At 33.4% G+C, this 25,407-nt stretch overlaps 1 protein-coding gene across 5 annotated transcripts in view; it reads left to right on the top strand.

The window, feature by feature from the left end:
* The window catches only part of LOC143256263 (serine/threonine-protein kinase unc-51-like), a 145,655-nt gene extending 125,343 nt beyond the window's left edge, over window positions 1-20,312 (top strand). For 2 of the 5 annotated variants that reach the window (XM_076513236.1, XM_076513238.1), the window contains exons 12-22: window positions 208-319; window positions 454-615; window positions 914-1,156; window positions 3,195-3,320; window positions 4,576-4,805; window positions 8,101-8,226; window positions 10,434-10,593; window positions 11,390-11,538; window positions 11,890-11,934; window positions 15,964-16,054; window positions 17,272-20,312. In XM_076513236.1, coding sequence (XP_076369351.1) covers window positions 208-319; window positions 454-615; window positions 914-1,156; window positions 3,195-3,320; window positions 4,576-4,805; window positions 8,101-8,226; window positions 10,434-10,593; window positions 11,390-11,538; window positions 11,890-11,934; window positions 15,964-16,054; window positions 17,272-17,351 — 1,524 coding nt within the window. In that variant the 3' untranslated portion in view covers window positions 17,352-20,312. Of the gene's footprint in view, window positions 1-207; window positions 320-453; window positions 616-913; window positions 1,157-3,194; window positions 3,321-4,557; window positions 4,806-8,100; window positions 8,227-10,433; window positions 10,594-11,389; window positions 11,539-11,889; window positions 11,935-15,963; window positions 16,055-17,271 lie in introns of all 5 variants that reach the window. The other 3 variants (XM_076513234.1, XM_076513235.1, XM_076513239.1) reach the window with 2 other exon arrangements.
* Window positions 20,313-25,407: the final 5,095 nt, after the last annotated feature.

Below are 25,407 nucleotides of genomic sequence, written 5' to 3'. Positions count from 1 at the left end.
TATCGTTAACAATATTTTTGGCTCTTATCCCAATAATATCTCACAGTGTTTGTCCATCTTTTGAGAGCTAGATTAGTTTCAAGTCTGTTTGTTGAGCTAACAATGCAAAATAATCTTATGATAAATATTTATCAATAAAAAATATAAAATGATATTAGTGTTCTAAATAGAAATGTTTAAAACTTAAAATAACTTTCTTTTCCCCAGTCCTCTGTATTCAGTTCAGAATCGACTAGACCAAAGAAAGATTCTTCAAATTCTCAGTCTAGTGAGAATTGGACAGTCTCCACCATCTGTTCACTCTCTCCACCTCCTATTGGTAAATATTCAAGATGTTCTAGATATTTTCATTAAGGATTTTATTTTTTTTCTTTTATCTACAGAATATTTTACTGCTGCATGTTGGAATTATTTATTTCTGTTTGCGTAAAACTAAATATATTTTGGTTACAGTTCAGTTTACTATTGGCACACCACCTGGTGGTGGAAGGAGGAGGACTTACAGTGGTGGAACACCCCCTTCATTATCCAGCAGACATATTTCAGCATCTCTGAGACAGTGTTTTACTTCCTCACCATCTCTGACACTTTCCACTTCTCCTCTGAGACGATCAAGTATATTTTATTTTTCCTTTTTTTAATAACTTGAAATCAATAAAAGTTTGAGGGAGAGTACAATATAAAAAATATTGTTAAATATTAGGAAACAGTATTTTCTGAGATAATATGGTCAAATATAAGGATATAGTGTTGTCTGAAATAATACTGTTAAATGTGAGGAAACACAGTATTGTTTGAGATAATGTTTTAAAGTGTAAGAAAACAGTGTTGTCTAAGATAGTATTATTGCATGTAAGGAAACCATTTTTTAAAACAATGCTTTGTTTTTAGAATTTTTTTCTTCTGCAAATAGATGTTGCCATGGCCAACCTGCCAACTTTTGCCACAGGGAATCCATTATCACCAATTCTTGGCTCTCCTACTAAAGAACTCTCTAGAACAGAAGAGCCACACAGTGAACTGAGAAATCAGAAGGAATACTCAAAGACAAAAGGAATGGATCTATACAGATACAGTGGTTCTTCAACACAGCGAACACCATTCAGCACAAGAGCTGTAACACTTCCAGAGATCTGTTCTCAGAAGTTCTGGCCTGGTTAGTATCTCCACCTTACTATATTATAGATGCTGTGTATGTAAAAGAGTGTGAATATATATATATATGTGGTGTTACGTTAGAAAAATAAGGTCTGCCCTTCAAAAATGGTTTGGTTATATAAAGATGTATACCTGTACACCCCTCCTCTCAACTGTATGGTTATATAAAGATGTATACCTGTACACCCCTCCTCTCAACTGCATATATAAAGATGTATACCTGTACACCCCTCCTCTCAACTGGTTTGGTTATATAAAGATGTATACCTGTACACCCCTCCTCTCAACTGCATATATAAAGATGTATACCTGTACACCCCTCCTCTCAACTGCATATATAAAGATGTATACCTGTACACCCCTCCTCTCAACTGCATATATAAAGATGTATACCTGTACACCCCTCCTCTCAACTGCATATATAAAGATGTATACCTGTACACCCCTCCTCTCAACTGCATGTATACCTGTACACCCCTCCTCTCATGCATATATAAGATGTATACCTGTACACCCCTGTATATATAAAGATGTATACACACCCCTCCTCTCAACTGCATCCTCTCAACTGGTTTGGTTATAAAGATGTATACCTGTACACCCCTCCTCTCAACTGGTTATAAAGATGTATACCTGTACACCCCTCCTCTCAACTGCATATATAAAGATGTATACCTGTACACCCCTCCTCTCAACTGCATATATAAAGATGTATACCTGTACACCCCTCCTCTCAACTGGTTTGGTTATATAAAGATGTATACCTGTACACCCCTCCTCTCAACTGCATATATAAAGATGTATACCTGTACACCCCTCCTCTCAACTGGTTTGGTTATATAAAGATGTATACCTGTACACCCCTCCTCTCAACTGGTTTGGTTATATAAAGATGTATACCTGTACACCCCTCCTCTCAACTGCATATATAAAGATGTATACCTGTACACCCCTCCTCTCAACTGGTTTGGTTATATAAAGATGTATACCTGTACACCCCTCCTCTCAACTGCATATATAAAGATGTATACCTGTACACCCCTCCTCTCAACTGGTTTGGTTATATAAAGATGTATACCTGTACACCCCTCCTCTCAACTGCATATATAAAGATGTATACCTGTACACCCCTCCTCTCAACTGGTTTGGTTATATAAAGATGTATACCTGTACACCCCTCCTCTCAACTCCTTTGCATATATAAAGATGTATACCTGTACACCCCTCCTCTCAACTGCATATATAAAGATGTATACCTGTACACCCCTCCTCTCAACTGGTTTGGTTATATAAAGATGTATACCTGTACACCCCTCCTCTCAACTGGTTTGGTTATATAAAGATGTATACCTGTACACCCCTCCTCTCAACTGCATATATAAAGATGTATACCTGTACACCCCTCCTCTCAACTGCATATATAAAGATGTATACCTGTACACCCCTCCTCTCAACTGCATATATAAAGATGTATACCTGTACACCCCTCCTCTCAACTGCATATATAAAGATGTATACCTGTACACCCCTCTCTCAACTGCATATATAAAGATGTATACCTGTACATGATGTATACCTGTACACCCCTCCTCTCAACTGCATATATAAAGATGTATACCTGTACACCCCTCCTCTCAACTGCATAAATTAATTTGTCAAGTCATGTGTACAGACTGTATCTCAGAATGGCTGGTATGGGTATTAACACTTTTATTGATAAGCTCAGAACAACATTTTGACCTTTTTGTTAAGTTGAAGATGACCAAGGAAAGTTGAAACATTGTTCTCTCCTATTTAGTTTCAAGTTTACTGAGAGCAGAAATCTTGAATTGAATTTTCAGTATTATAAATATAGAATATTATTTTTATATATTAAAGAAAGCTTAAAAATTAAATGTAGGTTAACTGAAACTTGTAAACAGTGATTTCTTCATTTTAGAGTTATTAATTCCATTATAAAATAGATTTATGTATTTAAGAACCTTTTATATGTCTTGTTAACTGTGTGTTCAAAAAGTGTTTGATGGTTACGTTAGGGAGTGGATATGGAGTTCCAGAACTGATGGACCATCAGAAGAGTAGCCTGAATAGATCAGGAAGTTCGAGCAGACTCAGTGAGAGAGGTTTCCACAGAGCTATCTCTTTACCAGGAACACAGTACAGTAAGAAAGCATAAGCTATGATATTTGAATATGAAAAATAGATAAGGACTGTTATTGATTATTTGTAATAACTTCAGCTTTTATGGGCTTACATCAAATGTCAAATACTTCTAAAGTAATATAATCAAAACTTGGTACAATAATGTCAGATATTACAAAGACAGAGCCATTTCTCAGTTGTTTCAGTGGAACTTTAGGCACAGTAGACAGTATGATAGAGAACTATAATGGAATGCCAAGAAACTGCCCCATTTTCATTCATCAAGTAGTTGTAGTACAATAAAGTTCTCAAGCCTGTTGTTTTTAACTGTTTAATGCTGGTTATCAAATTGTTTAGGTTACCATCATTGCTATCTCTATCTCAGAAACTTAAACTCTATCTGATATACCTCAATAAATGTCAGATGTTCTTTCAAAACTTTAAATGTTTAGAATAGAAGAGTGTTTTTTGTTTGGTGTAAAATAACTAAGATATGAATTGTTATTTTTTAGGACACCTTGTTTATAAGTTATACTGTCTTTTCAAATATTTCACAAAGACAAATGCCTTAACATGAATTGTTAGATAAGTTTGAATAAAACCTTTTTATTAGCTATGTATTTATGTCCCAACAACAACAAGCATTGGGTGCATGTGTATACCTGATTGAATTTTATTACTCATCAAAATCTATACCAGCCTACCATCGAATTGAAATTCTTTCAGGCAGGATTAAAGTAAATTAATCTGTCAGACCTTGGGCGTGGTTGAATATATCAGTTAAAAGGGACCTCCTGAGTTGAAAGCTGTAATTAGATTTCAAATTGACCAGGAGATGACAATGTTATGAGCTAAACAGTATACTTGAAAACAAACTCAGAACCATTCTATAAGCTGCTATGCCACAAGTAAGAAATCAAACCAGCGGTTTTGTCAGTTGATGAATTAACTAGTTTTTACGATGATTGTTAAAAAATAAGAACCAGAAGGAGGAGCACACTTTGTTTCTATAATAGACAATTATTATATTATTTATTGTACATTATTGTATTATTTATTGTACATTATTATATTATTTATTGTACATTATTATATTATTTATTGTACATTATTGTATTATTTATTGTACATTATTATATTATTTATTGTACATTATTGTATTATTTATTGTACATTATTGTATTATTTATTGTACATTATTATTATATCCATACATTCTAAAGTTGAATTTTATAATGTTTTGTGTGTATGTGTCAGTTTCACATACTCCCCCAGAGACCATGATGATGCCTTATGGCCATCCCTCTCACCACTGTTGTTTAAATGAAATGATGACTCCTTATGGATCACCTGACCGACTGCGTCGTAACTCAACTGGTTGTTCCAAGTTTTATGACTCTTCATTTAACACCCAACCTTGTTTCCTGTACAGTAATTCACCACCACATCTAGAAGAACCTGTTATGTTTATAGCTCCAGAGTTACCAGAAGAGACAATATTGGAGGTGACGTGTTGTGATCTGTAAATGTGGGAAAATTTTTAACTGCCATGCTAGAGGATTTATTAACTAAAACAAATGGACAACTTATATTTGTAACATCATAAAAAACTTAGTAATATAGACATAAATTAAAAATATGAAAAAGAGAAGTAATGAAACATAGGAGGTGAGCTATGTAGTAAACTAGCTGATTGGCTATCATGTGACGGTAAATGTTGATTAATGTTTCTTCTCAAAATTAAGTAAATGTTTTATTATCATGTTTTGTACAAATAAATTATAGTCATAATGTACGAGTAAAGAATGTTCTGTTTTCCTATTATTTCATTAAAACAGCATTTTTTATGTATATCTGGACTTGGTCTGTAAGTAATCCTTGATTAGAATTTTCACTTGTATATATTTTTATGTTTTGTTCAAACCTTAATGTATTGTGACGCCATCTATTAGGTTTAAAAGATATTTTGTTTATTATTTAATCTATAATTGTATTTGTATTTTTCTAAATAGCCAAGGTGCTGGTAGTAACTATAATATTACACATATAAAAAAATAGATATAATTAAAAAGGTCATAAAATCTCGACTTGACTTGATCTGAACATGAGACATTCTAATGATAGTTCAGCACCATAACCCCTTTGACTTCCAGTGTTTTTGTAATCAAATGTTAACAACTAATTCAGATACCTGAATTAAACCATCACACTGTGCTGGTTTCTCCAAATACTGTAATACTTTACTCTAAACATGATGAGTTCACCCCATCATTGTGTTTATTGGCTTTGCTTTCAAAATTTTATTCGAATATTATTTTATGGATATATTTCAGTTAGTTGGGTATCAAATTGTAGATTGTAATTCGTGATTCATTATTATTATATAAATAATTTCTCAATTTAATAATAAATATTAATTTTTGTGAGTCACTTGGTATGTTAAATGGAACATTGGCTCAAATTATATGTTTGTGATATCAAAATACTAAGTCTATAGTTTCATGTGAATTAGGAATTGAAATTACTGATATTGTCAAGCTAGAATATAAGCTAAGAACCTTGTATATTTTCTACATCCTGAGACATTGCTTATGTACTAAATCAAACACAGTGGCCCCATTCACCTTTCTGATTTTGTAAATGGTCCCTCATTTACACTTTTATCAATATATGACATATTACCAATCAATAGCTCAGAATGTCACCATAGTTGCTTTTTCATCCATTTGAAAGTGTCTGGAAGTCATCTCATTCTTTCATACCAATACTTCAAGAAATTACATTGTGTCTGTAGTCTGCTCAAGCTTTCATGTTTTGTTAAACAAAATACAACTTAGTTACTGAGCTTGATAAATTATAGTGTAATCCTATGGTATCAGTGTAGTTATTTATGATTTTTTGGTTATTTGAACTGCATATAAAAACCTAAAAAGAATTATTTCATTTCACATACTCCTTGTGCAAAATTTGAAAAGGCTTAGCAGTCTATGGAAAGCAACAACTGAGTACAAAGGTCATTGTAGCAAGAAGATATAATTGTTTGCTTTACTTCTTTATTTATTGTTCTATGTTTTAAGAAAAATTTAATAATTTATTTCTAAATATATTGATAATCTGTATACATATATACAATCTATAATAATTGAAATGTGACTGTATATTACAAAATACTTGTCCACTAAGACACAGCCAAGACAGGTCACTCTGTAAAGACTAATGGTCAGATTCATATTATTGCATATAGTAAAATGAATGCACGTGCACCACATCAGTACAAGTTCTCCAATGTTAGCCAGTCATTTCTGGAAGGTCAATATAATAGAAGTAACAAATACATATAAATGTATAACATTATGAAATGTAAGGTATTTAAACTAAACATTTGTATTTTCATTCTATAATCTGTAGTCATTTTAGAATGAAAATGTATATATTTATTTTGTAATTTTTTTATTATGGTTACGGGGTTGGTCAAATGACCCGAAATAGTTAGAGTAGAGAAAATAAAGGTAAAATATAAAGTTTTACTGAGATATTTGAAATGTAATTAGGAGGTTTAGCAATTACAAATCATATTTGAGATTTTTGGAACAATGATTGTTTTATAAAATAAAAATCACCTTGTACTCGGACTAGTAACACAACAGACTTAATATATTTACAAACAGATCTTTAGTAAAAATACGTCATTACAAAAATGTGAGATTTTTATAGAAAAACTTGCAAATGTTACAAAAAGCCTACCAAATTTTGTGAAGGAATGCATACTGTGTTGAAAGTTATGGTATAAATACTTAACTTGTGAGTATTATACCAAGCTTATTGTGAAAGGGTTAATAATTTTTAAAAATTAATCATGTCTGTCATTAATCAAATCACTGAGCCAATTTGAATGTTACCAACAGAGGGAGTTTTAAAAATAGATAATGTTGTGATGTAGAACTGAACCTTATTAAAACTCTTTCAAATATAATAAAGTACTGAATGAAACCATGATGTAGATTGTTCGTGACCACTTAAAGTCATCCATTTTTCTCTTCATGCTTAGAAATTATTATCCAGAGCCTTCATGTTGTTTCAATACTGTACAGACACTAAAAGCCTTGTCATTTTTTGTTTCTTTAATACAAAGTACAGTGTATGAGCAACATTATTTCATCATGAACTTCATTGTCCTGGTATTTTAATAGACAGGACTTTATTACTCATGTTTGCTCTTTGCTTAATTAGCAGCATCTCTCACTCCTTCACGTTATTTTGTTAGGTTATTCTTTTTGAGCTGTAGTGTCTGTCATGCAAGTTTGTTAAAGTAGTGTCACCTCCCATTTCCATGATATTGTTTAATTAGTAATATCTCGTATTTCCCCATACTGTTTTGGTAAATTATTTTGTTTAAACACAAATGCAACATTGCAAATACAAAACACAAGATGTCGCACGAATGTAGTAACAAACAGAGAAAGCACGATATTATACAAACATAAAGTAGCAAATAGAGTAGATAACATTACACAAACGTAAAGATACAAGTGGAGTATATATGTTATCATCATACAGATATTATGTTATGAGCATAGAGGGCCTGTGATATTTAGTAGAATGAATTCACACTTTCAGAAAAAGTTTCTACTGGCTATTAGTTCTTGTGCTTTTAATCTGTATACTATTGTTTTCTGACTGTTTCACTTCTAACTTTTATTCATAAAATGTTGGCTACTGTAGCTGTTTGAGTAGATAACACAATGTATGAAAAAATAGCTGCAAATATATCAACTTTTAAAGAATTGCATTTCTTTACAGAAAGAACATAATGAGACATTGGCCAAACTAAACTTTGTCCTGGCTCTGGTTGAATGCGTCCTAGACCTGGCAAAGTCTAAAGGAAGTCCACTAGCATCTCTAACAGATTCTTTTATGAATAGAGAAGTAAGATCTTCTTTTTAATATAAATACTGAAAAACAAATATATAAAGTTTTTCATTACTTCTCTTTCAATTATTTTAACATATCATTAATTTAATTAGATTACATCTGTTTTAAAGACTAAGTGTGTCGGTAAGGTTCTAAAAAGGCCCGTATCACAGAAGAATAATGACAGTAATCATACTATATAGACGTTGAGTACATTGTATTGAAAACAAATTTAAAGCCTACCACGTCTTGACAATAGTTCTGTGACATGAAGTCCATTGTTGTGTTCAAAGTACACCCCATCCTGTGGCCTATCCAAAATAAATCAAATGTGTGATAGCACTGGTTTCCTAATACCTATTTCAACTGCTGGATTATGCAGAAATCCTTAATCTCTGGAGCCAACAACTGTATGGAGTAACATGAATACTTGTTTCATTCTTCAGGCATGCAGTGGTTTAATGGATGTGTTAAGGAAGCAGTTTGTGTACAAGATTTGTGTTGATTTTCCAGGTGAAGTTCCATTTTGCTTGCCATGGTTGAGGTATGACTTATTGAAGGTCTATTTTTAAGTGACCCTTATGTCCTATATTGATTCTTATTGATTTTCAATGCTACTAAGTGCACAGGATATTCCCATTTTTTGGAAATTCAAAATCCCATGTCTAAATACATCTTTATGATCTGAGTGTATGCTTATTTTGCTTTAGAAAAGGCTGCTACATATATTCCAAAAAGTGATCAATTTTTGCTAACTATCTAACAAAACAGTGTCAAAATGTAGTTCTGATACAATCTGTACCACCTTGACTTTATATGAGCTGTAAGTTGTCATGTGAATTACAGAATTATGTATTTAAAATCAATTCAGTGCAATATACCTGATTCTAATTATACTGTCATTCAAAATATGATGACCACTAAAAAGTGCCATTTCAAACCAGAGTTTATTTTCTGTATTACTTACATCCAGAATAGTTACAGAAAGAAAACAACAGATGATACATATTACCTTGTACATTGATATAATTAGGCTGTTACATCACTGTAATTCATTATGGCTGCCTCTAAATTAGAAGGTGCAGGAAAAGTGTAGTGTGTAACATGGTATCTGTTTGGAAGAAGACTTAACTTGTGTAATCCTCCCAGCATTAGGGTGATTTTAAAATCCTATTTTTTAATCCTCTGCATAATCTTGGAAGAATCCTAATCCTGATCATCTATAGCTTGTGTCATGGTGATGGTTGAAATTCACACTAAAAAGAGGTTCCATCTCTGAGTGATACCAACAGTACCTTGTATACACTGGCTGTCTAGTAGATATTGTAGGAGATCTCCTGGGGAGTAAGACCTTTCCTATCATATGATTGGAATTTAACTGTGATAAAACAGGGTCTGAGAAGTGTTCTTGAGAAAATGGTCATACTGTATCAGCTAACAAACATCAGAGGTCTAGTCCCAGTGGTTAAACTTAAAGTACATGAAGTAAGACAAAAGTTATACACAGGCATGCAGCACACTGTGAGGCCTGCTATTTTGATTTCAACAATCAACTTTGGTCTCTAACTAATTAAAGGAAGTACTGTGTTACGTAAGCTTGTTTATATTCAGGTATACACTGTGTAATATCTATGGTTACAATGTTTCACCAGGTTAACCCATTATCAGCAGTTGTTGCACTTGTTGACATGCTAAAATCAGAAATATTATATTCTGTACACCCAGCAATATAAACAGATGTTAAGCTGTGGTCATTGTTTGAATGCATTCAGAGCAAATAAAGTTACTGAAGCCATAACAGATAGAGTAACACACTTCTCTAAATGTGAACACTTAAGTGTTGTGCTTTATTTACAAGCCTCAGAACTTTCACACTCTTTTAGCAACTTTAAAGTTCTAGAGAACTAAGGCTTCCATTTCAACATGAAATCATAACTTCCTAACAGTAAATTATGTATTCTACAGTGGATGCTTACAAATATTATTACATCATTTTAGTGTACCTACCATGTAAAAACAATTTTGAAACATGTTACCATTACTAAGCCATGTTCAGAATGATGTTTTACCAAATAATGCATTATAGATTACCTACAGCACATTTTTATCCCATTACAGTGTTTTTAGATTTCACATACAGTTCCATTTTCTTGTGATTTCTTTGTAATTAAAATGTGATCTGATTAATTCAGACAATACACATTTAAATATACTTTCCTAAGAGTCAGCTTGGACAGATACCCGTTGTTACCGAAGGTTGGCGAAGAGCTGAACAACTGGTACTTTTTACAAGAGCTCTTCAGTTGTTATCTTCATCTCTCCAGCTTTCTAGACAGGAAGTTGATGCTGGCCGTCTTTCTCCTTCCACTTCTATGAGATTTGGTAAGGTTAGAGCACTAAAAGATTTATTATTAAAGATGTTTTGTGTAGCACAGAGACTTTAAGTTAGTAGTGTCAGGTTGTCAGACAATACTGCCTTCTGAACTTAATATGTAATTATTTTAATTATCTTTTTAAAGCCAGAAAAGTATCATACAAAAAAGATATGGTATTTGAGTGCACTGATTGCTGACAGAAAGGTATTAATAGCAATATACCCTGCATATTTGTAACTAACTTGTGAAAAAAATAAATGTGGACAGTGAAGAAAAAGAAACAACTACAAGTATATAAATGAAAAAAGGACCTCAGTCCAGAAATCCAAACACCTTCGTTTCTTTTACTAGACAGTTACAGTCCACAAAAGTTCTTGAACCCACTGTCTAATCTGCCTAAATTTTCCATGAAACAAAAATCTTTATTTTTATAAAAATAAATAATTAATAAATTAGGTTTTTCTGGAGCTTCACAAAACTGTTTGTTTTTGTTACTTTCATTTGGACTGACCAGTAGGGGGCAAGATGTTTATGAAAGACAAATACAAGAACAAAAACAATGATTTATTGGAATTGCTCAGTGAGACATTCTGCACACCAAAGTACCTACATCATTGATCATTTTTATTATACATTAAGAGAAATGCCTCACAACTTATGCTGACTTGTACAAGTGTCTATGCCATCTCTAGCTCAGCTTATCGAGTTCCTTTACTTTTCAAATCAGCTGTTATTTCAGTTAGAATTTCTTGTTTGTAGTTGTGTTTGTATAACAAATTTAATAACCACTTTTATTTCTACAGTCCTTCAGAGTCTGAAAGAACGATTTCATTACTGTTTCAACATGTGCAAGTCTCTCAACAGTCCAGGAACACTGCATGCATTAGGAGTGGACTTGAGCACCTATTCTATCACAGCTGATCAACTAATCTATAACTATGCTATTGAAATGGTATCTGTTATGAGTTTTTTGATAGAATTATTCAGTGTAAATGTTGTCCATAAATTTGTATTCACTCTTTTAGTCATGTAACCAACCACATGATAAGTTACGGCTGTCATTCAAAAAAGTGAGTATCGTATTACGACAGTGACTTTTATGGAAAGTAAATTAAAATTGTTCACAGGGCACTTGCTCATTTTGTATGGTGTTTTCTTTGCTTGGAAGTTACATTCACTGAACAGATGTTAAGATTGTTTTAAGGGCACCTTCTATTTATTCTTATTGAATGTGGAAAAGTGCTTAGATCTTTGAAATGTCTTGTGTTATTTGAACTAAGTTCTTCTCTCTTGTTTTGTACAGTGTCAGTCTGCAGCACTGGAAGAACTGTTTGGAAATCCAGAAGAGGTAATTATGTTGTTCCTGTTTTTGGAAATTGAAGTTGAAGAAACCTTACTATGATATTATGTGTATGTATATATAAACTTTGGAAACCCAGAAAGAGATTTTCTTATTAATATGAAATATCCTGGTCCACTCCTCATAGTCTGTGTCTGGGCAACTTGTATCCTATGTCTGATCAACTAATCATAGTCCTTGTCTGGTTGTCTCCTAATATCCTGGCCCACTCTTCATAATCTATGTCTGGGCAACTTCTTGTATCCTATGTCTGATCAACTGATCATAGTCCTTGTCTGGTTGTCTCCTAATATCCTGGCCCACTCCTCATAATCTATGTCTGGGCAACTTCTTGTATCCTATGTCTGATCAACTAATCATAGTCCTTGTCTGGTTGTCTCCTCATATCCTGGTCCACTCCTCATAGTCTGTGTCTGGGCAACTTCTTGTATCCTATGTCTGATCAACCGATCATAGTCCTTGTCTGGTTGTCTCCTCATATCCTGGTCCACTCCTCATAGTCTGTGTCTGGGCAACTTCTTGTATCCTATGTCTGATCAACCGATCATAGTCCTTGTCTGGTTGTCTCCTCATATCCTGGTCCACTCCTCATAGTCTGTGTCTGGGCAACTTCTTGTATCCTATGTCTGATCAACTGATCATAGTCCTTGTCTGGTTGTCTCCTCATATCCTGGTCCACTCCTCATAGTCTGTGTCTGGGCAACTTCTTGTATCCTATGTCTGATCAACCGATCATAGTCCTTGTCTGGTTGTCTCCTCATATCCTGGTCCACTCCTCATAGTCTGTGTCTGGGCAACTTCTTGTATCCTATGTCTGATCAACCGATCATAGTCCTTGTCTGGTTGTCTCCTCATATCCTGGTCAACTCTTTATAGTCTGTTCTGTTGTCTGGTCCACTCCTTATAGTGGATCACTAATTGATACCCATGTATTAAACAATGTTACCTTGTTTTGTTACTATAACATTCTAGTATTGTTTATTGCTTTTCCAGTTTACCAGTCACTACAATTATTTTTAAAACAATGTCTTCATGTATCGTAACTAGAGTGTTTTCACATTGTCAGACTACTTTACCAGGCAGTAGTATTCACCAGTTACTGTATGTCAACATACTGACTAGAGTGTTTTCACATTGTCAGACTACTTTACCAGGCAGTAGTATTCACCAGTTACTGTATGTCACCATACTAACTAGAGTGTTTTCACATTGTCAGACTACTTTACCAGGCAGTAGTATTCACCAGTTACTGTATGTCACCATACTAACTAGAGTGTTTTCACATTGTCAGACTACTTTACCAGGCAGTAGTATTCACCAGTTACTGTATGTCACCATACTAACTAGAGTGTTTTCACATTGTCAGACTACTTTACCAGGCAGTAGTATTCACCAGTTACTGTATGTCACCATACTAACTAGAGTGTTTTCACATTGTCAGACTACTTTACCAGGCAGTAGTATTCACCAGTTACTGTATGTCACCATACTAACTAGAGTGTTTTCACATTGTCAGACTACTTTACCAGGCAATAGTATTCACCAGTTACTGTATGTCACCATACTAACTAGAGTGTTTTCACATTGTCAGACTACTTTACCAGGCAATAGTATTCACCAGTTACTGTATGTCACCATACTGACTAGAGTGTTTTCACATTGTCAGGCTACTTTACCAGGCAATAGTATTCACCAGTTACTGTATGTCACCATACTAACTAGAGTGTTTTCACATTGTCAGACTACTTTACCAGGCAATAGTATTCACCAGTTACTGTATGTCACCATATTAACTAGAGTGTTTTCACATTGTCAGACTACTTTACCAGGCAGTAGTATTCACCAGTTACTGTATGTCACCATACTAACTAGAGTGTTTTCACATTGTCAGACTACTTTACCAGGCAGTAGTATTCACCAGTTACTGTATGTCACCATACTGACTAGAGTGTTTTCACATTGTCAGACTACTTTACCAGGCAGTAGTATTCACCAGTTACTGTATGTCACCATACTAACTAGAGTGTTTTCACATTGTCAGACTACTTTACCAGGCAGTAGTATTCACCAGTTACTGTATGTCACCATACTGACTAGAGTGTTTTCACATTGTCAGACTACTTTACCAGGCAATAGTATTCACCAGTTACTGTATGTCACCATACTGACTAGAGTGTTTTCACATTGTCAGACTACTTTACCAGGCAATAGTATTCACCAGTTACTGTATGTCAACATACTGACTAGAGTGTTTTCACATTGTCAGACTACTTTACCAGGCAATAGTATTCACCAGTTACTGTATGTCAACATACTGACTAGAGTGTTTTCACATTGTCAGACTACTTTACCAGGCAATAGTATTCACCAGTTACTGTATGTCACCATACTGACTAGAGTGTTTTCACATTGTCAGACTACTTTACCAGGCAATAGTATTCACCAGTTACTGTATGTCACCATACTGACTGGAGTGTTTTCACATTGTCAGACTACTTTACCAGGCAGTAGTATTCACCAGTTACTGTATGTCACCATACTGACTAGAGTGTTTTCACATTGTCAGACTACTTTACCAGGCAGTAGTATTCACCAGTTACTGTATGTCAACATACTGACTAGAGTGTTTTCACATTGTCAGACTATTTTACCAGGCAATAGTATTCACCAGTTACTGTATGTCAACATACTGACTAGAGTGTTTTCACATTGTCAGACTACTTTACCAGGCAGTAGTATTCACCAGTTACTGTATGTCAACATACTGACTATAGTGTTTTCACATTGTCAGACTACTTTACCAGGCAATAGTATTCACCAGTTACTGTATGTCACCATACTGACATCATGCATGTGTGAACCAACAGTATCATGTTCCATTAGTAGAGCATGCCACTGTTCTCACACTAGTTTACTGGATGAAGTGTGATACATGACAAGATGACAGGATGTAACCACATTATCTACGCACATATTTTCTATGCAGAAAAAAAACCTTGTTTTTACCCTTCCAACATGGCCCCAAACTGATCACATAGCAACAGTAAAGTGCCCCTTGCCCAGGAAAATTGTTAAATTTGAAAGTAAAGTCTTTTGTACAGTACACCATAGTTTAAAAAGCCACGTTTTACACCCTTTATAAAATTTATTAAGGAGTGATTTTCACACCTACATCCCACTAAGGAAAGTACTACATTGTATAACATGGATTATTTGTATCAGGAAGATTGTTTGTTAGTTCTAATTCTGTCTTCTAAACTCCTGCATTAGGACTAAACATTTGAAACTTAGAAACACATTAAGAACATTGTTTATAGAAATATGGTTAATATTACCTAGCATTTCTTGTCCTGATTAATGTTTTGTTTAATATGTCGAGTTATATACACAACTAGTTTTAAACAGCCATTTAAAAACAATTAAGTTCCGCAGTATGGTTTATATAATTTATTGCAGGTTTGATTGTGATTGAAGAACCATTTCAGCATCCACTTTGCATTGAAGTTTAGTGTTTAATTGGAGAGTTAATAATAGATAAGAAAGCTGAGAAACCACTCCTGCCAAATGTTTTCCAAATTAATAATATTTTGACATTTAAAAACAATTAAGTTCCACAGTATGGTTTATATAATTCATTGCAGGTTTGATTGTGATTGAAGAACCATTTCAGCATCCACTTTGCATTGAAGTTTAGTGTTTAATTAGAGAGTTAATAATAGATAAGAAAGCTGAGAAACCACTCCTGCCAAATGTTTTCCAAATTAATAATATTTTGACATTTAAAATCAATTAAGTTCCACAGTATGGTGTATATAATTCATTGCAGGTTTGATTGTGATTGAAGAACCATTTCAGCATCCACTTTGCATTGAAGTTTAGTGTTTAATTAGAGAGTTAATAATAGATAAGAAAGCTGAGAAACCACTCCTGCCAAATGTTTTTCAAATTAATAATATTTTGACATTAAAAATCAATACTGTTTAGTCATACTATAACTGTTTAAATTTTGTGTTCTAGTGTTTCCGTCGCTACCAGACAGCACAGATACTTTTTCACAGTTTAGCCCAACAAATCACTAATGATGAGGACAAGAAACTTTTAAACAAATGTAAGTTAAGAATAGAAAGAGGTAACATCTTTTATTTAATCTTGGTAATTATCTGTTAACAATTATATTTCTGTGAAGTTACATAAAATTATAGGAATGTTTTATGACTTTTATTCTTTCTGTTTATTATATTTTTGTTTTAATATTTGTCTTTTAAACTTAAGTTGAAGATTAGTTTTTTTTCTTTTTGAAGCTACGCAATGGGCTATTGGTGTCAAAATCTAATGTTTAGCATTGTCAGCTATCAAACTAATACTTGGGCCTCCAAGAAATCAGTAGTGAAATCAGTTTCTTGCTTCTTAAGTAAGTAAATAACAATATTATATAGTTGAGAGAAAGCCTAGGCTTGTTTAGCATGGTATTCATGAGATATTATTAGAATACTTCTAACTTTATATTGTACATAACTCTTATTTATTCCTTTTTATTTGTACTACCTACACTAGTTTAGTTTTTGTTTTCCCTAACTTTTAGCTGGCTCGGCATGGCCAGGTGGTTAAGGCACTCGACTCACAATCTGAGTCGATTTGCAGGTTCGAATTCCCGTTACACCAAACATGCTTGCCCTTTCAGCCGTGTGGGGCGTCATAATGTAACAATCATTCCCACTATTTGTTAGTAAAAGAGTAACCCAAGAGTTTACGGTGGATGGTGATGACTAGCTGCCTTCCCTCTAGTCTTACACTGCTAAATTAGGAATGGCTAGTGCAGATAGCCCTTGTGTAGCTTTGTGCAAAATTCAAAAAACAAAACAAACTTTTAGCTGCTTTTAAATTTGATATTTACTTTGAATTTAAAGTATGTATAAAAGGAATTTGTTTATTAGGCATTATTTGAATAGTCTTATTTGTTTGAATTTTTTCCCCTATATCCATCTCTTTTTAGTGTTTGATTGCTTGAAAGATTGTTACTTTGAAATCATTTTCCTTTAATGGAACTTTTGTATCTTTTCTTTAGATGTAGTTTTTTGTTATATAGAAGTAAAGGTGAAATGAACAAACAACTAGCATTAATGTTTTATTTTATTTTCCATTTTATAATTATTATTACTGTAAAAGTGCAAAAATAATAATTTGCCCTGAGATAAATTTTCGTACTATTTTTTGTCACTTTATGTTTTTTTGTTAGACTTTTAATATTTAAATGGATTGGAAGTAAAAAATGCATCAAGTATACATCACCAAGACTGATTTTCCCTTCTTTTCAATGTTCTATAGATAAGGAAGCCGTGGAAAGACGACTGTATGTACTCCAGAGTCAAGGTTATGTACAAGCTTATGATACAACGTATTGCTAAAAAAAATATACTTGACTGACTTATGGTTATTAAAGAACATAACATTAGTTTCAGGTTTTTCTTTCATTGAGAAGATATTCAGCTAAAAATGTATAATCTATCATATCAAGTTACATTTCTTTTAACAGTATAGTTCACAGAATGGAAGTTCAATAATTACTTTAGAAAAACAGTTTTTTTGTTTACTGTTTTTGAAGTTAGTGATTTGATGAAGCTAACTGTTATAGAGTTAGTAGAAATGGAAGAAGTCATAAGTAAGATTGGAGGGAACTCTACCAATCATGACTTGGTCTACAGAGATGACTAAATATTTATTTTCTAGCACATATAGTTTAGAATTTATACCTGACTTAATACAGTGTGATAAAGATGTCACTCTTTATTTTCACTGTGTGATACTGACTTCTAAAGTGCATTTTTTTTCTATTTACTGGCTGCTGTGTGTCTGTAATATTTCTTTTTAAGTTATTGTTCTAGAGTTATCTCGTATGCCAAAGTAAGTGTGTATTACGTTGTATGGATGAATCAAAGGTGGATCACACCTGTAAAAGATAAAAGTGTTTCAAATACCTGGAGTGAATACTGGAATTCAGAAAATCTGTAACTTGTAAAGACAATTTCAAATATATATATATATTGTCTTAACAGTAGGGTTTCACATTGTTGTCAGTGTAGCTGAAAATGTGTAGACAGTAGCTTGGTTTGAGAGAGGTCAGAATATCATAGGTGAAGGTTGTGGTCCTGTTGTTTGGTTTGTTATGTATTAACCAAGTACTTGGGATGTTCTACTAGGAGTACATTCATTATTATTATTATTATTCATTATTGTAAAAATTGTTAGTGTACTTGAAATGTCAACTTACACAATGTTGGAGATAGTGATAACATCTGCGTTTGTTACCTAGCAACACAATGTTGGAGATGATGATAACATTTGTGATTGTTACCTAGCAACACAATGTTGGAGATCGTGATAGGAGTTGTGATTGTTACCTAGTAACAGAATGTTGGAGATCGTGATAGGAGTTGTGATTGTTACTTAGTAACAGAATGTTGGAGATCGTGATAGGAGTTGTGATTGTTACCTAGTAACAGAATGTTAGAGATTGTGATAGGAGTTGTGATTGTTACTTAGTAACAGAATGTTGGAGATTGTGATAGGAGTTGTGATTGTTATCTAGTAACAGAATGTTGGAGATCATGATAGGAGTTGTGATTGTTACCTAGTAACAGAATGTTGGAGATCGTGATAGGAGTTGTGATTGTTACCTAGTAATATAATGTTCCAGAGGGTGGTAAGATTTGTGATTGTTACCTAGTAACTGCATGTTTGAAGCACTAACAACTTGAGTGGATTTAATCTAGTAACAGGAACATTGATGTTCTAGTTGCCTGTTCCCTAGTGATGGAGTGTTTATTATAGTGACAACATTACTAATGGTTGCTTAGTAATATGATGTTTGGAGTAATAATAGCATTAGTCTGTTGTCTAGTAACAGTATATGTTTATATATCTCTGTTTAAATATTAATTTTGCAATAACTTATCCTATTTAATTTGCTTGGAAGAAGTTCTCCAAGTCTCTGTTGGTAATCAGGAGGTTGAAAGACTGGTGTTTATGTATGATTGTAGCATGTGCTTACAGGGGTGAATGCATTGTGTGTCATCCCATAATAATATCTTCCTGCCTCACTCATAAGATGATATGGAATATCTTATGTTTATAAATCACAATACCATGTGATACATGTGTCGTTTTTAAATTATATGGTTCTGTGAGCTTATAATGATTTCTTTCTTCATTTGGTGTATTCCTACCTTTAAGTTATAGGTTATTTTAACCCTACTGTTATTTAGAAATAAAGCCTTAAATGTATCATATTACAACTAATATACTCTTAGAATGAGTGTAAATTATGATGGCTGTTCTGAGGTGTTTGGGTCTCTGAAAGATATGTATACCCATATGTTACAGGTTGTTGGTATAGTTGAAGTATTGTACTTGTAGCTATACAAATGCAGTGTATTAACCAGTTTAATTAGGATAAGTTTATTTGATAATGTTTGTAGTTTAACATTCTATGTTATGAATATATATATAAAACCATGTTATTTAGTGATAATTCTACATAAGGGTAGGTCTGGATATACTACCCCCAACATATATATATATATTAGTGATAGATTTTGTTAAGAAATATCATGTTGCAAGGGTTAAAACCTCAAGGTCAAATAACCCTACATGGTTTTGTTTTTTTTGTCGTAGTGTATGTTGCATAAAGTGTACAAGTGTGGTTTCTGTTATGATTTATTATGACATACAGTTTTTGACTATTTGAATGTGTTGTTTTCATTGGCAGTATTAATACTGAATTTAACTAATAATTACTTGTCTACTGGATGGGGGTGTGTGTTACTGTACTCATATTTCAGTGTGGTTTTCACATGTGTGCATGATTTCACATGACTGTGGTCGCTTGTAGTTCAATTAATTTTTTCACATTTTGTAAAATGTGTTGCATCTAACACTAATCTAGTTCAGTATAGTGAAAAGTCTGGCTGTACATATTGTATATATATATATACCTTTGAGGAATTCATTACATACAGGAATCTAACTGTAATACTTGTAAACATGTCTGAAAGTTCAAAAAATGTAAAATATTTGTAAATAAGTAAAGTTCTGTATTTTGTCTGTAATATCTTGATAGAATAGATTTGTCTGTAGCCAATTACACCTTTGTTGTGCAATGTTTGACACTGTTTTCACAATTAGTTCAGAAGGAAGATATGATACATTATAAGTTTTCCAGGAGTGAACACTTTCAACATTGTTTAACAAACTTCATTATTTTGTCCATCTGTAAGACACGAGCAATAACTACAAGGTATCCACTAACTGTACTTCTGCAGGGTTCTCAAAAAGTGTTACATAAATAAAACCAAAGTAATGTTTTTTCATCCTTTGCTTGTCATGTTGTGTTGTAGACGACAGAAGACATCATTTTTCTGATGATTCATGACACATGCACCTTTTAATGATGTCACAACAGTACAACTTAATGTTAAGCTTCCCTCACATGACAACATGCTACTGCATAATGTTGCAAATGGTTAAAACAGGAGAACCCTACAGGCAGCCTGTAGCCCCCTTTTGGAAAAATTAGAAAACTCAGATTTGTCAGGCATGAAAAGATGTGGCATGAATGAAAGAAACGTTTGTCACTGTAAAATGAATTTATGTCTGCACAAAACACAAGGTTATTACCTCTTAACTACAGTTCAGTTACCTTTATAAGGGACTGAAGGGTTACGAGTGGTTAAAACAGTTAACTCCTCTGTGCAGGCTTTCCTCCTGCTTCAGGAAAAATTAGTGGATACACCCATAGTTTATTTGACAAGTGGCTGATATTTATACATATATAATTTCATCTTTAGATGCTTAAATGGCACATTTATGTATAGATACATGTCATTACCACTTAAAAGGTTTTATTAACTTGTTCAATTTTACCAAAAGACCCCGTGTAAGAGGACAGATGTCTAAAGAATTCTTGGTGATTATTATGTTCCAATCAAAAATACAGAATGAGTAGAAATAAGTCACTCAACAAGGCATGATGAGATGAAAAGGTATCTCTCTTTATATTGGAAATGTTTTCAAACCAGCATTCTGGAGGAAATTTTGTAGGGTAATCCAAGATGATGTTCAATAAAAACATTGCCAAACACAATTGCAGAGAGGTCACATGAATGTTCCTCAAATATGGAATCTGGGAAGACAGATCAGAGACTTGACATATATTCAATTTAGTTTGCACAAAGATGTACTAGAAATGGACTATGGATGAGAAGTGGAACTTCAACCACATCCATTCTGGTGAGGATCATCTGATACACAAAGATTATAGTAATAAGTATACTGTTACACTCATTTAATATTCAAGCCACACATTCAATAATAATAATAATAACTGTCTTCCTTTTAATTGGGAGTTGTCTTCTGTTTGGAAGGCATCTTTGCTTGTAATTTTTTGTTGTTCTGGTAGGAGCTTCCTTAAAGTCCATAATTCATATGGACTATAACATCTCATTTCTTTCGTACAACTGCATAGCATCTTGTTATATTAGTGTATTATAAACCACTAGAGTAATAATGTGGTTTTTAAAAACACTTAGCTCCATAAATACACGAAATAAAAATTGAAAAATACCCAGTGCCTTAATTAAACAATAAGCAGGGTTTAATATTTTTGATAATTAATAACATACTTGAATTTTGAGTTAAAGATGGCGCTTATATAAAAAAAAAATTGTAGAGAAAGAAATGTACCTTTAAAAATTGTACTAGTGCATAAACGTAAATATTTATGGCCAAAAAATATTTCTACAACCATATCTTAGCAGAATCTATCACAATTTATACAATGATTTTGGTTGGCCATTTCTTGGAAGAAAATTCCCTTTATAGTCCAGTGTTTTTCTCCCATCTCTTTCGATTCTTCTTTGAAAGACAAAATTTGACTGAGTTTATTGTTAAGTAGCTACCAGGTGTATTTAGAACAAATGGTTCAATAGTTAACTACCAGTTCTAGTTTAATACAATATGATATGCAGAGTTGGCACATTAAGTTGTATTTAACTGAGTTGGTAGTCCAGTAATACTTTCTGATGTAGTTCGGTAGTAAGTAGGCAAAAGGGAAGCTATTGGATACAGTTAAACGATTTAATTTTATAATAACGCATACAAACTGTTCTAGCAGCTCTATATATTCTTGTACGTGAAAGACCGCAGCAGTTGGCATGATTTATAATTAGAACGTGAAAACAGTGTTTATAAATGCGAGCAACATTTGTAAATATTAAAGATACTTGGCTTTCAGCAATCATCTACGACAGACGAATTTAGCTTGTCACGAAAGTGCCTTCAGTGGGTGGTTATTGAAACAATGAATAATCGCATAGCTACTGAATACGATATGAAAGTTAATTCCCACAGCTTACCATTGACCTGCTCTCTTACAAAAGCCGGCAAAACTCGTTCTGACTGCTGAAGCATTGGATTTTCTACTGTGGTTCTGAGAATGACACCGGTGTACACCACCTGAAACATTCAGTCAGAGCAGAATTATCTTACAAGATCTAACTGCCGTGAAGATCAGTGAAAGTAGGGGGCGCTTTTCTGTAAAGATTACGATTGGCTGTGCTTCAAATCGTGTACGATTTCTTCATTCGCTTTACAGACGTTATAATCGTTCGGGAGGGAGGAAGAGGTCAAATGTATCTGACCCTCCTGGGTATTTAACAACATCAATACCCAAATACCGACACAGTGAACTTGGAACTCGCTCACACAGAAGTTACTCTCTGTGAACTGAAAAAAAAAACCCATAAGTATGGCATAAACATCACCATTATAAGAGGCTTGACTATTTATTTGGTTTGTTCTCTCAAATGTGTGCAGATGAGCTTTAAATAAGTGAAACTACAGTTCACAGCAGAGGATAAGGCTACTTAAAAAATGCGCTAGGCCTACCTTTCATCTTTATTTTCACTGTCACTGATGTAGTTTACCAACCGTATCGTACAATTAAACCACTGTATAATGAAGTAGGTGTAAATGTTATGAATATTTACATTTAAATTAAAGTCGTTGTATGATGAATTCAAGAACTTTTGAAAAAACAAATGGTATAGAGCTTTAAAACTTGTTATATCTTGCATTAAATAATTGAAAATTCCTATTTCGAAAAAGTATAGTTTCCCGCACACAAGTGTGACCATTCAATTACCTTAACACTAGGGTTGAAACGTTTTACATATTCCAGCATATTAAAATACAAGTATCTAGTTCACGTTGTAGATAAATATTCCTAGTCGTGAGGAAATAAGCTCTTCTTGTGGTACACTAGGGTATCAAATGATATAGCGATAGACCCTGTATCGTTATGCAATATTATGCAGAAAGAAACTACATTATACGATATCAGACCTCTTTCTTCCAAAGAATAAAAGGCCAAAAAACATTGTTCTGCTTTTTAGAGCACTAAAAATCGTTAACAAAGTATAACTTCACCCAAGGCAGTTCTCATACCTTTTTGTAATTGCTCGCTACTTCTCACAGGAGTAGTTAACTCTCAGGAAAACCTGTCAAAAATGACAGAAGACCATTGCTGAATGATTATAGAATTTAACTAAAACGAATTTGTCTGTACTTTCAAAATGCATCTATTCTTCACTTGTCTTTTCATGCTTGAAGTAATTGTTTAAAGTCACATTTTTAGTAAAAACTACGCAAAAAAAAAACACGAAATTATCGTGAACAAACATACGGTTGCATTCCAAAAGGTATTTTAAAGTTAAATAGCAGTTTTGAGTCTCAGTGTATTCTAAAGACAGGACATAGAAAACAGTACCGATATTCCGATACTCATTTAAATCCCTCGACTGTACAAAGGACAAAATACATGTGGTAGAAATACACTTTGGTTTAAGGCCACATAGGTCGCGTATTAAAATACCACAAAATATTTATTAATTAAACAACTTTACTCATAATAAGCCTATTTGTAGGCCAATTTAATAAATAAGCGTAACGGAAGGCTTAGCTGAAACTACTTCAATTTTATTATGTTTTTAGCTTCAACTCTGTCATAAAACATTCGAATTAAAACTATTTGGGTAATATATCAAAGTGACCAAAAACTAAAACATTAACAAATCGATATGAATATATATCTCAGGATAAACATATCAGTTAGCCTTAAAACAAGAGTTTTGTTGCTAAGCGATGATGTAAGTTTCAATGTTAACTAAAACGAGTTAAGGCATTCTCGACAGTGACGAAAGGAAGGCCTGGCCTGGCCAAGCGCGTAAGGCGTGCGACTCGTAATCCGAGGGTCGCGCCCGCGTTCCGCTAAACATGCTCGCCCTCCCAGCCGTGGGGGTGTTTAATGTGACGGTCAATCCCGCTATTCGTTGGTAAAAGAGTAGCCCAAGAGTTGGCGGTGGGTGGTGATGACTAGCTGCCTTCCCTCTAGTCTTACACTACCAAATTAGGGACAGCTAGCACAGATAGCCCTCGAGTAGCTTTGTGCGAAATTCCAAAACAAAAGACGAAAGGAATAAGCCTTTTATAGTTAATGACCGATTTCTATTATAGAATTTAAGCAGCTTTTAGTGTAGAAATTATGTAGTCAGCTACTGACTGCCGGAGAGAACTTCGTTAAAGTTCACAAAGTACCGTTAACTTACGGTGTAAAATAAAAGATACTAAAAATAAATTGTATTAATTGAAGATTGGGGTACCAAACGTGGTTGTGTTTAAAGTCAAAATATACCTTTACTTTGGAAACGGCTTGTATATTGAATTGAATTACAAATGAACAATAGATCGCCTTTTGTTTTTAAATCATAGTAACCATAAGGTCAAAGTAATAATGCTGGAAAAACAAAGCGTAGTATTACTGATAGTCCTAGAAGTGATGTGCGCGAAATTTATACAATTTCTATCATCGTGATTTAACATTTTGTGAATAAAGAAGTTATTATATTAATTTGCATCCGAAAACATTATACGATACCAAAATTAATAGCTTGAAAAATAGTCTTCCAGTACATCTTAAACAATAAATAGATTAAACTCTAGCATACTTAAGAAATAAAGGTTTAACACCTGTCCCTAATCCGTCTACAGGTAATGGGAATGTAAAGATAGTTTGTGAAGCCGTTACAGACAGTTTAATAAGAGCAGGGTGTTACTTTGTTGTATCTAGTTATGTGTTACAGACAGTTTAATAAGAGCAGGGTGTTACTTTGTTATATCTACTTATGTGCCTACATTCGTGGATATTAGAGTTTGAATTAGTTATGAAACAGTTTCCATAAACCGTACTAAACCTAATGGCTGTAAGAATACAAACACTGTCACATTACTAGATTTACTATGTTAGTTTTGAGAAAACCAATACACTGTGAGGTGACTGTTTTTTGTTGCGAATTCAGTGTCTAACGAAACTTAACGATCCACGTGGTGACTTAGATTTTTTTTTAATTG

The sequence above is a fragment of the Tachypleus tridentatus genome, chromosome 7 (genome assembly GCF_004210375.1).
Source record: "Tachypleus tridentatus isolate NWPU-2018 chromosome 7, ASM421037v1, whole genome shotgun sequence".
NCBI classification, from domain to species: domain Eukaryota; kingdom Metazoa; phylum Arthropoda; class Merostomata; order Xiphosura; family Limulidae; genus Tachypleus; species Tachypleus tridentatus.
This window is presented reverse-complemented; position numbering and strand designations above follow the sequence as displayed.